An 18,875-nucleotide genomic window follows, 5' to 3' on the forward strand; every position below is an offset into this window, starting at 1 on the left:
CCAGGGCATTACGCAGTTGAAGTACGGGAGGTATTAGACCGTGTTTGCACTGCTCGGTGGATCGGCAGAGGTCACCGGATTTCTTTCTGTGGAGATATTTCAAATACTCGTACCAGCGAGTGCCAACCACAGATATGCTTCTCTCCTGTACACGGTCATTCGAAAAGCGGATCACTAAATGTACTGAAAGTGGCGGTACTATGTTTGAACACTTATTCTAATTGGAAACAGAGTAGAATTCGCCTTGAGCCATGGCCAGTCCTTGTTCGATAAGTCGGAGGAATAGGACGTTGCGAATGGGTTTTCCAATTACATGCCATGAAATATTAGCCTGCCCTGCCCTACCACGAGCCACTGGATATTAAAGGGGCATTGAGTAGTGTGTCGTAAGCTACGATTGTGTACCCATTTCTAGTCCTCCGACTACAGGTGTATGTGATGGAACGAAGAAAATGCTTCAAACAAAATGTATGTAGGTCTTGCCATAAAACTATAATCTGGAATAAAAGATGGGTGTTCCCATTGTAGATTTCACCCACGCACGGAGTGGGGTGGAAGGGCGAGTGTGATGCCATTGGATGTCCCTCTACGAGACAAATAAATTGTAATTATAATGTTTTATCATCTGACTTTTAGTTTTCGAGATACTTCAACGTCTTCAGTTAAAATGAACACCCTGTACATGTATTCCGCCTGGTCCTGTCGCCCTTTCGATGTTGAGGAATGTTGGTAGATTATCTTTTCGCTGTCACTTGGCTCGGTATCTGTCATCCTGATGTTCGTGGGACGATTTAATGGACGAGTACAATCTTCTACCTGTAACAGTTTTCTACATTCTTCTCTGTTATCTTCCGTTTACAGGCTGTTGCGGTCGCTGAGTATGCGGATAGAAGGATTTGATTCTTCCACTTATTTAACATTAAGAAACTTTTTTAGGATTTTATGTCTGGTCGGTAGATATAAATGTACTCTGGAATTCGTCGAAGGCTTCACGAACAATTCTCGTTACGCTAATTGTGACTTCATTCAGGTTTGGTTCCATGAGCCTGCTTTTTAAACAGGCTGTGCTGCTGCCCCACTTTTGAGTTTGTACAGTGTTTTCAGCGAATATTGTATAGTCCGCTCGTTCTCTTTAAAACGGAGGAAACCTTTCCTGTGTTGCAGAGACGATGCCGAGACGATCTCCCACGCCCGAGGCCCGGAGCTTCGAGTGCCACCAGAGGCGGCTCTGGCTGCTGAAGAAGGCCACCATCAATAGGCACCAGCGCTGGCTCAGGGACGTCGTCGACCGCCCAGACATCGACCACCTGCTGGAGCTCTGGTGCCAGAGGTATGAGGGGTTCGAGGAGTTCATCGACTGGCTGCTCAGGGAGGAGATTACAGTCAACACGGAACAAAAGTGATCGTGTGTATAAATAGTGACGCAACGGACGCCTGTGAGAACCTTGAGACTACTGTGTGATTCACTTGAAGTATCATTACGTTGTTTTACAGCTATAAAAAATACAAATAATAAAATATATATTTAGTTGTAGCAACTGTGTTTCGCTATATTCCTGATAATGCATTCCCTGAAACTCATTTTTATTTATTTTTAACACGTGTGTGTAGTTAGCAGCAATATTCTAAGTGTTCTTCAGCAGCTTTTTCTTTGTTATGGTTACCGGACGCTGTCAGCAGGAGAGCGATTTCTGGATTTAAATAATGTACTTTCCTTACTAGACAACTTTATTTTTCCAGATCGCTATACGCAACTAGTTTCGACAAGTTAAACTGCCGTCTTCAGACGTGAAAAACTATCACAAACATTTTTTAACAGTCTCATAATCATTATCCGTTATCAAGAAGAAAGTGCAATACACGAATTACATACCATCTACATATGTAGACCATTGGGCCACGGTGTCAGTGGTTGCCAGCCTGGACGTATTTGCCTCCTAAGGAGTAATATGAAATTTTCTGAGAGGTAAAAACCAAACTATTCGATTCTGTTTTAGTCAATAAACTAAATTATTTTCAAAAGTTCATTACTATTATCACAATTTCGTAAGACTGTAATATTTACTATACTTTCGTTCTCAGTATCATTAATGCGATGGAGGTTACAGGTTCCTCCCGTAGTCCACCCACCGCACACGTACGTTGTGCTCTGTCCTGTAAGTTGATGATTACAAAAGTGAGAAATACACGTAACAAATGCTAAATATCTCAAGAAAATGTCTTCTGCAAGTTGTAGGTAGTACCCCTAGTAGATAAATTTCTTCATTAGTCGCTTCGAAACAGATAAATGCATTAATTGACAGCACAACAAAGCGGTAACTACACAAAGGCTACTTTGGTGCTGTACACATCATCATATCATCGTCATATCACCATCACCACTATTACCACTACCACTACTTCTGTTACTATTGCTATCACTGTGAGTGGCTGTGGTCAGACACAAAGCATTAACAGCCGTAAGTCTTCCAATTTCTGCCAGTTCAGAAGAAAGGAGTGCAGCAACAAGTGATTTACGAAAAGCAAGTGTAGTGTACACATTTTAACTTGTTTGATTTTAAATGGGGTTGCAGTGTGCAGGTCAAGCAAGAGCCGCAATGGAGAGGAGGAATACAGGGGAAGTTCGTTTTGTAGGAAGTGTCTGCATTCACTACGGAAGGATTATCTGAGAAGGATTTGTGGGTAGCATTTGCGATGCACCACGAATTTCTTCCTCTCTCTCTCTCTCTCTCTCTCTCTCTCTCTCTCACGCACACACACACACACACACACACACACACACACACACACACACTACATAAATATCTTTCATATTTCATCATTTTAAAAAATAAGTGTTCCAAGAAAAGTCTTCCATTCCACAGTTGAGTTAGGTGCTAAAGTTAGTGATAATAGAGTGAAGGGCGAGCAACAGCTTGGGGGGGAGGGGGGGTCTGGGAGGTGGGGGCTACTAGCTAATGCCTAATTGCATTCAGGAGTAATGGTCTAAGAAAGGTTGTAACCACTGGTCTGTGTAATATATTTAGTCAAGGACATGTTTGTAAAAGAGTCTAATATAAATAAAAAAAGAATATGGAAAATACAGTCCAAAAATGTTAATTGAACGACGTGTACATACTTTGTTAAAGTAGTCACGCCAGTGAGACGTTTTAATTATACAATAAAACCATGAGAGTGACAAACACTCACAAAAGTTGTGCCAAACACGCACGAAAGTTTGTTGTCAAATACATTTGGCTCATAGGGTATCTCCTACTATGTCGGTGCTGGCAACTAACGGTACACTGCCGAGCAGTACTCAAACGGACTACATAGTGTGTAGGGGTACCATCTGGTGGTAGCAGTCTTTTACGTAACAACGTCGATACATAATAAATATATATTTTCCGTCTTTATGTAGTACATAAAAGTTAGGCGATAACCTACTTTTAAAATTTTTATAATTGTAAAAAAGATACGTAGTTTTTTTTTTATTACAACATACCAAGTAGCAGTACCAGTTACCTACAACAGGCATACAATTGGAAGTGTTGTATGGCCGATAAAAGTTACTGAGAATACAAAGATTTCAACGATTAAAATCACTATACCGATGCAAACAACGAACTTGTCAGAAAGCGGTTCGCTTCAACCATCGACAACACATGATACATTTAAGAGCAACATATGTAAATTTTTACAATGTTTGTGAAATGTAGTGAAGGCATAGCGGTAAAATACAAACATGGTTTCTGATAGTTATAATAGAATATACGGAACACCCACGGACTACTTAAAACGGTCAGTAATTGGCTATTGCAATCAGCAAAGCAGATAATACAATTCTTACTTGCTAAGTAATTGTTACAGATTTACACACAATACACAGCCTGTTTAAAATTGTCAGCGAGTAGATACTACAATCAGCAAAATACATCTGTAAGCGTTGAGATGTGAAAGTTATTCACAATAAAGTCCACCATACACGCTGCAAAGCTTCAGACTGCTTTCATCACAAACACAAGGAGAGAAGAAGGGGACTACATAGGTGAAATGAAAAACAGTGTTGTAAAGTGGCTCGTCTCGAGCGCTGAGAAAATGTTTTCGAAACTTAACTTTACAATACATTGCGGTATTACATTGTAAATACATATAACGAGAAAGTATCAGTCATAACATAGTACCAGTTCAACACGTAGCAGTGTTGCAGCCTTTGACATAACAGAGGCGTGAGAATTGTTAATACCAAAACAACTGACTCCAAATTGCCTGGCCGTGCGGGATTAGCCGAGCGGTCTCAGGCGCTGCAGTCATGGACTGTGCGGCCGATCCCGGCGGAGGTTCGGGGGGTGTCACTGCGTTTGCCATTGGCTGTGCTTACTTGTGGTATCGTGGTGAGGTAGCAACTACGTCATGGTATCTCGTTCTTCGGAAGTCCCATCACATCACTTGATCATAACTTACATCATCCACCGTGCTTATCACAACGATTGGATACGTGTTTTCTTTTCTTGTATAAATACTCACGTCGCTTATATTGGACCTCTTGCTAAAGTGAATCAAGCGGGTGAGATCGGGAAACAAGTGCGTTTCCTTGTCCCTTCGCCATGGGGAGGAATGTGACCAATGTTACGGGCGTTTGTAGTGCTGTTACGAACGTTTTACTTTTAACAGGTTATAATACATAATTTTGTTTGTTTACATCTAATACAATAGATTGATTATTCTTCAAGCTAGGCAAGATACACAATATTGTTTCTATACAGCTATTGATAATCTACATCTACATGGATACTCCGCTAATCACATTCAAGTGCCTGGCAGAGGGTTCATCGAACCACCTTCACACTTCTCTAGTATTCCAATCTCGTATAGCGCTCGGAAAGAATGAACGCCTGTATCTTTCCGTACGAGCTCTGATTTCCCTTATTTTATCGTGGTGATCGTTCCGCCCTATGTAGGTCGGTGTCAACAAAATATTTTCGCATTCGGAGGAGAAAGTTGTTGATTGGAATTTCGTGAGAAGATTCCGTCGCAACGAAAAACGCGCCCAAAACCTGTATCATTTCTGTGACACTCTCTCCCATATTTCGCGATAATAGAAAACGTGCTGGCTTTCTTTGAACTATTTCGTAAACTGACTTATACAGGCCTTACCTCCTCTATTTTAAACTGAAAGATTTATGTAAACTCTACACACAAAATTTGCTTATCTCGATGGAATGCTGCAGGCCTAGTGGTTTTAGTATTTTCAGTAGGGCAGATTCTGCAGATGAAGTTGGTAGAATCGCAACAACAGTGGGTGATTTCCAAGTCATGTTTATTAAAAGCGAATGGCGAAACAGTGTTGCGATTACACAATGCATGACTTTGGGTAATCTGCTACCAGCCTGCACCCAGGACCTATAGTAACCAGGGGAGGGGGGATTTCTAGTCACGTTCGTTTTATAGTGGATGACGAGAGAGAGAGAGAGAGAGAGAGAGAGAGAGAGAGAGAGAGAGAGAGAGAGAGATTGAGATTTTGCAATAAATTAATTTGTGTACACTGCTACAAGTCAGTATCTGACTTTATGTGAACTTATATCACGTTCCTTTAAAAACAAAGACGTAATAATTCAGTGTAAGTTTGATTAATGGAGGTTTTTTTTTTACCTCCTCCGTCCTCTGGGTGCCTCACAGGTTTGCACGAATTTAGCGTGTGGTATGTCCAGCAGAAGCATAAGATATTCAACAACCATTGAAACATGGAGCTCAAAAGAACTTCGCACTGCGCTGTGTCACAGTTTCAACACCAGAATGTAGAAGAAATGCAATGGAGAAAGCAAGTAACTCGTACGTGACACATACTTAACGGCAATTATTCAACCATAATCATTAGAGCGAAGAAAGCAAAACTCCAAGAACTGACTAAGCTGTTTTTTAAACATTATGAGAGAGACTGTATAACAGAATTAGTCTGTTCTTTAACAGATTGCTTGACCTACAACAAGTTTAACAAGCGATTCACTTGATTGCGTGCCTGAAACGTTGTTTAGGATTCTGAAGATTTAAGCATATAACAGTGGTGAGTGAAATAGAGAGTTTTATTTGTAGCAAAGAAGCTTAGTTTTTGATTAGAGGTTGTAAAAAGCAGATATAATTTGCCAACGAAAATTCAAAGTCTTAGAACTGTGTAATTGCATACTTTATACATTCATTCGTTCATATTGTACTTCATATTTTGTAACAGTTAACATCTACTAGAAAAATAAGTTTTTATGAAGCTTGAACGTAGGGTCTACAAAGACAGCCGTAAAATCCACTTTTTTGTTAATAGCTCGAATATGATTAGATTGCTGTGTTTTGAAATTAGATAACACCTTCCACTGACATTTCCGAAACAGGCAATTCCATATCCTTTCACTTTCATGATCTTTCGTAGTGTATGAAAATTTCTCTTAGTTGGACATACCAGAGCTCTGCAGGTGGACGACTATTTACCTGTAAAACCAGTGTAAGCTGAAAAATTATACGTGCACTGCTTTTTAAAACTATGATACAACTAACACTGGATAACTATGAAAATACCTATTTATGTAGTTTGTAATTGTGGGTACAGCTAGAGATGACACTGGGAGCATCATATTTCACGATACTCAATCCTACTGTTTATGATGTTAATTCACGCAACATAGGCGTGTGGAATATATACAAAGGTGACGTGAATTTACACTTAAGTGCTTTCGTATTACGTGTACCTAATCGACAGGTATTCTAGTTGGTCGATAAGAATAGCTTCAATTATTTTTTGAGTCAGCCAGACCACCTTCCATATTAACTGGAGATAATCAATAAACGTAAGAGAGAAATCTACCTGCTCATTTTCATATCGCATGGCTTTGAACATAGTGCAGTTTTCTTAAGACAATTACGAAATGTCTACGGAGAAATTGCGGTAACAGTTCGTACACAGATGATTAGAGATGAAGCTTTAACATCCTGTTGAATGCAGAATGTCTTTGGACAGGATACAGCTTGTAAGTTTGTCAGTGAGCTGAAGAGCGAGCAGGTGAGTCCCCACTATCTCTACCCCATCTACGTCACGTGGGGCACCTACAGGCTGTCTCACAGTAGTAGAGCGACCCTTCCACAGCCGGCCTTTTGGATTGCTCGAGGCTCGGTGCTTTTGTTTTTCGACGACATGCATTAATATTATGCGGAAGACAGAAAATAGTAACTTGTATAATTAACGGAATAAACGGCTGGGTACAGAATGTACAAGGAGCAATGCAAGCCGCACTGCACGGCAGTGTAGCGGTCACCCGAAAACGGCTCTCTCCCACGAGCGCTGCTCGCTCTTCAGTTTGCCACCACACTATACGTGAAAATCCCAGCAGTCGGGTGCCTCGGCCTATAGCGTGGTCTGCCTGTAGCGTGTGTGGACTGCGGGCAGCCACAGGCGGACTGTGCTGCCTCCAGTAGGCCACGCCTCTCTATAGCCGTCCCCCTCCTACAGGCGGTCGCGCATCTCCAAGCCGGTCTACCTCCTCACCTTCCCTCGACCCGTTCTCATTCACGGCTGACATTCCTTTTTGTTTATTGTGACTATTTCAACCAACACCGCCAATGGAGAAGCTGAAACACTGTTCTCTGTTTTCTTAAGGTTTGGAGATATTTTCAGCAGATTTACCAGCTTGGTTAATGTGAAGTAAGGACAAAGGAACTGAATCTCATGAGTGAAGAACACCCCCTCCCCCCCGCCCCATACACAAACAACGACTAGTTCTTAAAGACCCAGAAGTGAGATTAAGTCTCCAAACATTATTCGGAAAGCAAGTCTAACAAAAATCTTTCATCTAATATTCTCAAATCTAATTATGGTTAAACCGAGTGTGTTTCTCAGTTCATATAGTTACACGAAACACTTCAGCAGACTGTTTATGTAATTCGTTGCCGCCAAACAGGAAAGGCTGTCAGACTTGCAAAAACATATATACAACACAAATTTCATCTCAAGATGCACAAAAATGAGGCAATATAATGCAGCAATCAAATCAGAGTGTCTTGATGGAGGTGACACACTTATCTGAACTAGAAAGAGAGACGAAGACATAGATAGCCGAGTACGGAATGTTATCAAGAAAATTTTAGGTTCAAATTGCGCTAACGAAGGAATGTACGGACCACAAGCGAATTAGAAAACTATGAACCATACCAACAGTTATTCGGGAATCAACGAAATTCCATCTAAAATTTTGTCAACTTTTTGAAACAAAGGGACCAATCAAGTTTACTAGACAAGTTGTAGAATCCCACCAAAGCCGCGATTCAGCCAAAACTGAAACAAAATTTAACGGTGTAGCAAAAGAGGATCTAAAACAAGCAGGAATAACATAACAGGTTGAAAAAAGTAAGGTTTTGAGGATAAATTTCACTCACTGACAGATCGAAACGTTCGTCTCGTCTGTCCTCGGAGCCAGAGTTCGTCATACAGTTAATTGACGCCGAATGTTCCTACTGTTAAATAGCCACGAAGCATTACCTCGTACAAAATACACGTACTTCTCTCGTGGATTTTACATGTAACTTTTGGATTAATAAGACAAAATAAAAATTTCGACGTCTTTTAAACTTACTATTTACCTCAGTTCCAATTACTAAAAATTTCATAACACCATTCGCTCACTAGAAATTAACTTAAAATACATTAATTTGATTTAAAACAAGGTTTGTTTTACTTTTAAGTTTTAGTTGATAGTACTGGCCTCCGCTGGAGGTTTGAGAGTATCTTAATACCATGTAATTTTGATTTTCTGAGGTAAAAAAAACTTGAATCAGTGACAGATGGAGAGCTACACATTAGACTTTGTTAGAAATTGAAAAACAAAACTTACCTGTACTTTACTTAACATATTGTGATTACGCGAATCCTCATTTAAAACTATGTCGTCCTGATAAACACTCACAGAAGTTACTGACAACTAGAAAAAGTTATTGTTCTTTTTAGATATTACGATTACATTGTGGCCGCAACACAAGAGAATTTACTTCTTGCGATAGTCTGTTAAACAATAACGGTAAATACAGAGTTAAGTCACAGTGTCTACACTCCAATAAATAAATAAATAAATAAATAAATATATATATATATATATATGTTATCTAATGTTATTCTTCTTTTAACAATGAAACAATTTGTAATATTAATTCAACGAGATTCTTAACAGGTAAACTTGGTTTGAGTAAGTGTGGTTACCTTCTGCAGCGTAACTGGGAGGAGTATTGCAGCTATTGCCGACCACACGTGGTGTTATCTAGAATTCAAGACTAAAGTTTTCATTTTATCATGTCTTCTCTATCGTCACTTTTGAGTGTGCCCATCTCTACCGTCCATGCGTTTGCGCGCGTGAGACGCAAGAACCAGAAACAGAATTTCATTCAAATGATGTGTTACGTATCACTTTAAAGATAAACGGAAGTGCATTGATGTGGTTTGCATTCTTAGTTCTATATTTACTAGATAGGCCTACCAAACTGTTCGTATCTCCGGAACGCTTCTTTTCATAGCTTAGTCTGAAGTTGAAACAAATATGAAATGAAATAGCTCTAAGCACTACGGGACTTAACATCTGAGGTCATCAGTCCCCTAGACTTAGAACTACTTAAATCTAACCAACCTAAGGACATCACACACATCAATGACCGAGGCAGGATTCGAACCTGCGACCGTAACACAGTCCGGTTCCGGACTGAAACGCCTAGAACCGCTTGGTCACAGCGACCGGCCGAAAAAAATATGTTCGAGGTTCTGTCTTCACCTAGCCGCTACAAGTACGTAAGGCCGTTGACCTTGAACCGGACTTAGCCGCTGCACGAGGCGCTTGGCGGATCGCGCTATAGTTTTAACTAAGCGCGATCCGCAGAATTGCTCGACTTCCGGCGCCGCCATTGCGCTTTCCTACTTCCTGCCGCGCCCAGGCAGCTTCCGATAACAGCAGGAAGTGTGACATATGGCGCTGCTCTTATCATTACATGCAGGCAGCTACTACTTGTTTGGGGGACTTGTATTGTACTTATATAACGATGCTACAGCATTTGAATCGACTCGAAGCAACTGCATGTTTTTAGACAGCCATGCAGCTTTCTTATTGATTTAATATATATTAATTTTATCATTTACAACAAAAGACTACACATTGATCTAATATACGAAAATGGGCGGTAACAAGCTCTACATGTAGGTGCTGATAAGAATTTCAAGTGAGAGTTTTGTTGATTCTCGTAGCACAGTAACAGACAGATTTCTATCAAGTGGGGGAATGATGAATTCATACCGACGCAACACGAAGGAGTGTGGACTAACGACTACCGAGAGATAAGACGAAGCGTTACATTAATGAAAACATTCGTGGGTAAGTTCATGGGCCGTACAAAGCTTCCAGGTGTTTCCTGCGAGAAGTAATCAGGGGTGAAGATGACCCTGTTTTACGAGAACCGACCTGTTCGATGAAATGGACAGCAGTAATTTTTCTTGTAGATCCACGCTGCACCCATACTCTGTCGATTGTTTACAAATGAAGTTGCACAAAATGTGTGTGTGTGTGTGTGTGTGTGTGTGTGTGTGTGTGTGTGTCGGCGCGCGAACGCTTCTTAACGAACTATGGGAACGCAGACGGAAAAGATTTCCGGAAGCCATATATAAGTAACTGCAAATATAGTCGCGAAATATCGTCGCACAACAAAATTACGTTTAGATGTTGAGTGATGTGTTACTTCGTCAATCAATTTCACATTGACATCATATAATTGCATATGACAGGCTGCCAGTATCTGATAATGTATTGTCATTATCTTAACATTTTTCAATAAAATTACTGGATGTAAAGTCCACCTGTTTTACAAAACTGTTTTTCATGTAGACTTAAACGTAAATTTTTTCAGCACCTTCGTGTCATTTGATCACATTTTACAGCTTTGAATAAAGAAAACCCATTGACCGGCAGTGGAAACCATGAACGCTATTTCCGTTCCGTGAAAGAGCTTTTTCACGCAGGTGTGATTCCTGCTGGTGGCCCCCATAAATTTCGAGGTCGCCCAGTGTGTCACCAATCGCGTCTTGTAGCACTAAATACGCTAACCCACCTTGGAACACCAACAGCTGCTTGGAAGAATTATGAGGGAGGTGTAGAATGATATCCGGCGACAAACCTGACAAATGTATCTGCAATTATCGCATTAATTTAGGGAACACAAAACCCTTATTCTAGAGATCGCAGTTGCAAAACATCGCTATTTAATCCGCCCAACACCAGAACACGATACTGACAACCATGTTTTGTCTGTGGGTCATGTTTTATATGTGAGACCTGATTTTCTCCTGACGTATACAATTTTCAAACAACTTACGGGAATTCGGCCAGGTAATGTTAACAGCGACCGCCGATATTTCGGCGGGAGCGCACCCCGCCAGTTTCAAGACAAACTGCAACGGACAGGCGATGTACATTTAAAACTTCGGTTCTCGAACTAAGGCAGATACACACACACACACACACACACACACACACACACACACAATCTGAACTCGATCCACCAGAACATTCGTCCCTTTTTTGATGTTTTGGTTAGGAGGGACGATGATGGACCATTGTGACTTGCAGTTTACAGGAAACTGTACTCCCACCGACTTGTATTTACAGGCTAGTTGTTGTCACCATCCGGCTCGGCGTGAAGGGGTACTTCGTACCCTTGTACACAAGGCATACGTCACTTCCGACACAAACTTTGTCAGATGAGCTGTCCCATCTTGAAGCTACGTTTCGTCAAAATGGTTATAGTGAACGACAGATTGAACGCGCGTTGCGCTATCGACCAACTGTGTATCATAATTGATGATAATACTGAGTGGACACCTAAGTCTACTGCCTGTTTGCCTTACGTAGGAAGCACTTCCAACAAGATCGGTCGTATTTTACGGAAATACGATATGAAATGTGTTTTCCGACCTCCATCTAAAGTTAAAGTACTTTTGGGTTCCGTTAAGGGTGATCTTGGTTTGCGTAAGGCGGGTGTATATCGCATTCTTTGTAGCTGTGGCATGGCGTATACTAGTCAGACTATCAGGACCGTGGAGGATCTATGTTCTGAGCATAAACGGCACACACGATTATAGCAGCCAAGTAGATCTGCTATTGCCGAAAATTCCTTGCATACTGCTCACCCTATGTTATACAACACCGAGATATTGGCATGCGCGTCCAGCTATTGGGACGCTTATTAAGGAGGCAGTTCAGATTAAATTAGCGAGAAACCTAGTAAACAGGTATGGAAGTTTTTGTTTTGAACACTGTTTGTAATCCTGTTCTCTCCCTTCTCAAAAACACAGGGAGGCACAGTCGATGTTACCTCACCCGCTACTTCGTAGTCTCACTATCGATATCTCTGACTTCTTTCATTTTTGGTGGCACTAGTGTTCAGTGTGTGTGTGTATGTGTGTGTGTGTGTGTGTGTGTGTGTGGGTGTGTTCTTTCATCTTTCCTGCATTGGTTCGAGAACAGTGGTTTTAAACTTGCCTGAAGTTTGCCTTGAAAACGACGGGGTGTTCTCCGTCAGAAAAATCGGCGGTCGCTGTTAATACTTACTATCTGGCTTAATGCCCGTTAAGTTGTTTGAAAAGTGTTTTACATGCGCACGCTATAGCGGTTTAATATGGTAAAGTAATGTTAACTGCGGCTCTAGTGTCTTTCGATCATCGTGTTGTCGTAAGAAACCTTGTGTGTCTGGATGCTGTTGTCCCAGGATGGGATGACGTCACTCTCAGGTAGAGGATTGGCGCGAGGGCCGCATACAGCTGCTGTTATCGCTTTTGTTTGCCTTGGCCAGTCGGCAGCTTATCTTTGGAATCTAGAAAGTCCATTACCGCCAGCTGAGTAATTTGAGCTGACGATACGCCACAGCCCTGACTGGACGGAAGGGACGCACTCAGCTGTGGCACATAAGCGACTGGCCCTCGATGTGGAGCCAATAACGACGCACTTCAACTTTCTTGTTTCAATAGCCAACTTGGGGTGAGGGAGTTTACTATAGCGTCCCTGACGTATTGTTTGGGACTCAGTCATACATGTTACAAATACTCGTTTTTGTTTCGACATCCTGTCTAGTGTGAAAGTGAACCTTCTTACAAAAAGTTGGCCGTATAACATTAAGGAACTAGCTGCGGCATTAGGATGTTTTAATGACCAAAGGTAAACTCATAGTAAATTGTGGAGATAATGTGTATGGTAAATCCTCTACATTGTTGAAAACTGCGTGAGTACGAGAACTGTTGTCGAAATAAAACAAAAGCGTTTAATTTACTCGAGTAAATAAATGCACAGAAATACGTCATACAATATTTGGAAAACTAAATGTGATGACCTTTTTCGTGTATTTGCGTCTTGCTTTATTTCAAACGACCAAATAACAACCGAAAGTTGTATGAATTAAGAAATGGAAAATTTAAATCGAGATAATTGGAACATATAAACAAACCCATCTTCATTATCTTTCAACAAATTATAGTGACTCTAAATTCCTGTAACAAAATTAGTCACAAGGAATTATTGTAATTTTAAGGAAAATATTTCTTAGGAAGAAATACTTCAAGTTTGCGGTGGAAACCTGTGTTTTATTACTAATAATTTTCACTTACCATTAAAATCTACTGAAAAGATATGTTTAATGGCAATGTACTCTTTTTCGGACAGAAGTTGCGGGTGAGCTCACAACACGGAAATAATTGTTCTGCCTTGAGTTAGCTCACTGTCTACTACTACTCCGCATCGAACGTGATCATGTCATCAGCTACGAATCTCATTACTGAAGAGGTGTGCTGTAATATCGCTGAGCGAAATCCTGCTCTTTGCACGTAAGCCTACGTGAGCCTCTTAAGTACAATACTGGCCATTAAAATTGCTATACCAAAAAAAAATGCAGATGATAAACGGGTATTCATTGGACAAATATATTATACTAGAACTAACATGTGATTACATTTTCACGCAATTTGGGTGCATAGATCCTGAGAAATCAGTACCCAGAACAACCACCTCTGGCCGTAATAACGGCCTTGATACACCTGGCCATTGAGTCACACAGAGCTTGGATGGCGTGTACAGGTACAGCTGCCCGTACAGCTTCAACACGATACCGCAGTTCATCAAGAGTAGTGACTGGCGTATTCTGACGACCCAGTTGCTCGGCCACAATTTACCAGACTTTTTCAATTGGTGAGAGATCTGGAGAATGTGCTGGCCAGGGCAGCAGTCTAACATTTTCTGTATCCAGAAAGGCCTGTACAGGACTTGCAAAATGCGGTTGTGCATTATCCTGCTGAAATGTAGGGTTTCGCAGGGATCGAATGAAGGGTAGAGCCACGGGTCGTAACACATCTGAAATGTAACGTCCACTGTTCAAAGTGCCGTCAATGCGACCAAGAGGTGACCGAGACGTATAACCAATGGTACCCCGTACTATCACGCCAGGTGATCGCCAATATGGCGATCACAAATACACACTTCCAATGTGTGTTAACCGCGATGTCACCAAACACGGATGCGACCACCATGATGCTGTAAACAGAACCTGGATTCATCCGAAAAAACTACTTTTTGCCATTCGTGCACCCAGGTACGTCGTTGAGTACACCATCGCAGGCCTTTCCGACTATGATGCTGTGTCAAGGGTAACCGCAGTCATGGTCTCCGAGCTCATAGTCCATGCTGCTGCAAACATCGTCGAACTGTTCGTGCAGATGGTTGTTGTCTTGCAAACGTCCCCATCTGCTGACTCGGGGACCGAGACGTGGGTGCACGAACCGTTACAGCCATGCGTATAAGATGCCTGTCATCTCGACTGTAGTGATACGAGGCCGTTGGGATCCAGCACAGCGTTCCGTATTACCCTCCTGAACCCACCGATTCCATATTCTGCTAACAGTTATTGGATCTCGACCAACGCGAGCAGCAATGTCGCGATACGATAAACCGCAATCGCGATAGGCTACAATTCGAACTTTATGATAGTCTGAAACATGATGGTGCGCATTTCTCCTCCTTACACGAGGCTTCACAACAATGTTTCACCAGGCAACGCCGGGCAACTGCTGTTTGTGTATGAGAAATCGGTTGGAAACTTTCCTCATGTCAGCACGCTGTAGGTGTCGCCAGCGGCGCCAACCTTGTGTGAATGCTCCGAAAAGCTAATCATTTGCATATCACAGCATCTTCTTCCTGTCGGTTAAATTTCGCGTCTGTAGCGCATCTTCGTTGTGTAACAATTTGAATGGCCAGTAGTGTAATTATCTTGACATTAAGGTGAAAAGAGGCCACAAGAAAATAGGAGTATATATATTCGTCAATTAATTATTTAAGTACACTATCAGGACCCGTAAATTGGCACAATTTTGGCTGAAATCAGCTCAGATTAAAATAACTTTACAGTCGTTGACTGTTCATACTTCTTAAAATGAGTGTTTCCTTATTTCACCATTCATTTTCGCACAGTCATCTGATTATGTCGCACAGCTGTCCTCAAGTATTTAAAAACGCGGAGCTCTATGCCCCTCATAGCCACTGGAATAACGTAGGAGTATAAACGAACTCGTTCTGATTTTGGATCATGTTCCACAGCTTACATGTTTAATGCAGATTTATTCCAATGGTTGTTACGTGTAGACGAAGCTCTCATGTTTTAGGTCTTTGATATAGGCCTCGCGCTGAAAGCACCTGGTTGTGTCCAATTGAATGATGAAATGGTGACAGATGCATTTTAAAAAGGCTAACAGCCAAATTTTCCAAACCTGTTTTAAGCTGAAAGAAACAAAATCGTTTTGGCTAACTACGTCATGGTTATAGGAAGTGAGCAGTGAGTACCAGTGCCGACAGGGAAGGAGTCCGCATCAATCAGAAGAGCCGTCCTTCGGCCGCCGGCAGCTCCTGTGGATTTGGCACTCACTGTGGGCCTAAAGGTGCTCACGGATGAGGGAGCCAGTGGCGAAAGTTACTGGTGGGAACAGCTAGACTCATATAGCCGCATGGTTTGGAATACTGTTGCATTTTGAAATATAGGGTGATTCAAAAGGTTTAGTACAAATTGAACAACTGACAAAAGGACAATTTTGGAATAGGAACTTATGGCCTTGGAAGTAATCCTGAACCAGTGATCCGATCAAACCTCATGCCATCGCATCTGAATGGAGGTACAAGGTCTTCCGTAACTTAAGAGGATCTGGGCCTACCGCTTATCACGGGTCACCAGATGTAGATACAACTATATGGAGCACCTGCACAGTATTCCGAGAAAGTACGTGACGTACTCAATTCCACATATGACCGGAATTGGATCGGAAGGTCATGTACAATCGCATGGTCATCTCACGCCGCTGATCGGACTTATCTCGATTCTTTTATGGGTTTGTGTGACACCAGCTGTCAAGAAAGAACTACTTCCCGCATGATGAGGTCCGGGCGATGGCTCGTATACTTCGTAAAGTGTGACATTATCTACGACGATGTTATGCCTGCTCGGAATCTACATCCCTGTTAAGTAAAGAGTGCATTACCTTTTCTGAACTCAAGGCATTTGTGAATTGTTGTCCCGCACCTTCCGAAGCTTACACTGGCTCAGGCCAACTACAAAGCCCATACGTTCATATTCCATAGTAATAGCGCTTCGACTTCTGTATCAGCTCCTCCAGTCTGTGTGCACCTTCTTGAATCACTGTGTGTATTGATTACGCTATTTTGCTGTTTACAACAGTTTCCTGGCATTTCCAACAATACAAAGCGAAGTTACTATTTTTGTCGCTTCAGAAATTTTCCCTCGTGGGTTCACGCAACCGTTGTACAATCCACGTTTCTGTCATATTGTTACATGAGTGGGCAGCGATTTCGTTTCAGATGTCAGAAAATTGCTTTTGAACGTCCCAGCAGCACTTCTAGGGGTACTATGTTTTTATTACTTCATAGTAGATCAATGCGTTTAAACTATCTTCATCAGACCCCGAAGGTCTTCCTGAACGTAGAGTCACTAATTTGACATTAGTGACTCCTACTTAAAACTAGAAACCATTTTCTTGCCGTGCTCTGTCCAATGGCATTATCTCCATACAGGGCGTAATTGTTTCTGGCGGCCTTCTCTCGTGTCACACCTCAATAGACGTCAAACAGAATAATATGTCAGAAATGTTGTGGTTTCTCCACTTGACAATCCATTATCTAGCGTTCACAGCTCCACTCCATCTGCAAATGACAATACTACTACCTTTGAATGCGCTCGAAAAACCGGATTTCGAAAGTCGGTTTAACAATACCGCTTCTGGTCGGTCATGTAAACATTAAAAAATCGAATTTGGGAATCCGTTACCAGTTGCCGGGTACCCACTCCCACAACGATCTTCGGTCCCATGAAAAAGCAGAACAGCTTTTGAAACGTACTTGAGTTTTCAGATTACGTCGTGTTTTCCAAATATACGAGTAATATAGGCGGAATGACTTACTGTGCGATGAAGGAGAAACGGAAATGTTAGGACGACTACGAATCAGTCGACCTCAAGTGAACACATTGAGACTGAGCTGTCTACGTCAGAAACTGGAATAGCTGTTTTTCATACGTTATAGTTATGTGGGCTAGTAAATCCGCTTGAGACCTTAACATGTAAACACGACAGCGTCTTTAGGAATATGTGTCGCATGTAAGTGTAGTTCATGTAAACTCAAATAGCAACAGTTAACTACAAATAAAAAACGACAATCGATAAATGAAGCCGTAACGTCTGGAATACCAACATGCACCAATCTGATAGATGTAGGTACGTGGTGTGCGAGAAACCAGAAAGCAGCTCTGCAAACAATGGCGCAGCTGCAGTGACCTTGAAGCAGCCCACCACAGCTCCAGTTTCAGGACGTGTGGCGACCGTAGCTGCTCCAAATAATAACCAGTTTGATATCCTCGCCTGGCGAGGATCGTAGCGAGCAGCGGCCGTGCAGCTTAAAGGCGCCGACAAAACTCGTCCTCAGTCGGCCAGTTTCATCACCGCCACGCCATGCCTACGAGGTGTAAGCAGAGTGCTTGCAGCGCAAACGCACGAACACTTCGTCCGGTGCACGCAAAATGTGCTGAGTCAGTTACGATTTCACAAGTGTCTTGGGAAAAGTATCCTAATGCCTTGAAAGACAGTTTTTTAATTCACAGCAATTAGTGATCTACGTAATGTCCGCAGTAATTGTGTGTGTATAACGGTCTCCTCCACCCCCCTCTCCCTCGATTTTAGAAAGATATTAACACGATGGATTTCTTCCCAGATTTCTTAGCGCTTTTTTTTTGGCGATTCTAGTAAACCATGTGGTTTATTTTCGCGTTCTTTTCTGATAAGCCCTATTGTGACAAGATTGACTTTTGCATTACTTTCAGCCTTTTCATTGGTGTTGGCAATATTAATCATCTATTCTCTATTCTTTTTGTTCCAACCCTTTAGTATGATGTGTAAATGCGACAGAAATCTGTGTTACTCCAAAGATATTACTTCTTTGTACTGTGCCCAATTCTTTTTGCTATGTAGTGTCATATACTGGCGACACAATGACACGTACGCTGCTACACTTAAGGCTGTTGGGAGCCATCAAGGGCACTGCAAGACATGAAATCAGATAGACAACGCAGAGAGCAGGCAAATTGGTAGCGTTTAGCTTGCCAGAACTAAATGGCAACACTAGAGCCGTCGAAAACGTAGTCTCTGGCCAGCTGTGCCAAGGGAGACGTTTTGCTTTAGAGAAATAACTCCGACTGCAGCAAGGATGCTATTGTAATGCGTCACAGTAGAGGATAGCCACGGAAGTGTACATCTTATCAGAGGCAGCAACCTTGAGACTTGTTCCTGA

General features: G+C 41.8%; 1 protein-coding gene across 1 annotated transcript in view; it reads left to right on the forward strand.

The window, feature by feature from the left end:
• The window catches only part of LOC124617476 (glycine-rich cell wall structural protein 1.8-like), a 149,368-nt gene that overhangs the window by 83,551 nt on the left and 46,942 nt on the right, over positions 1-18,875 (forward strand). The window contains exon 2 of the mRNA XM_047145271.1: positions 1,165-1,399. Coding sequence (XP_047001227.1) covers positions 1,165-1,399 — 235 coding nt within the window. The remainder of the gene's footprint in view (positions 1-1,164; positions 1,400-18,875) is intronic.

Source organism: Schistocerca americana, chromosome 1 (assembly GCF_021461395.2).
Source record: "Schistocerca americana isolate TAMUIC-IGC-003095 chromosome 1, iqSchAmer2.1, whole genome shotgun sequence".
Classification (NCBI taxonomy): Eukaryota; Metazoa; Arthropoda; class Insecta; order Orthoptera; family Acrididae; genus Schistocerca; species Schistocerca americana.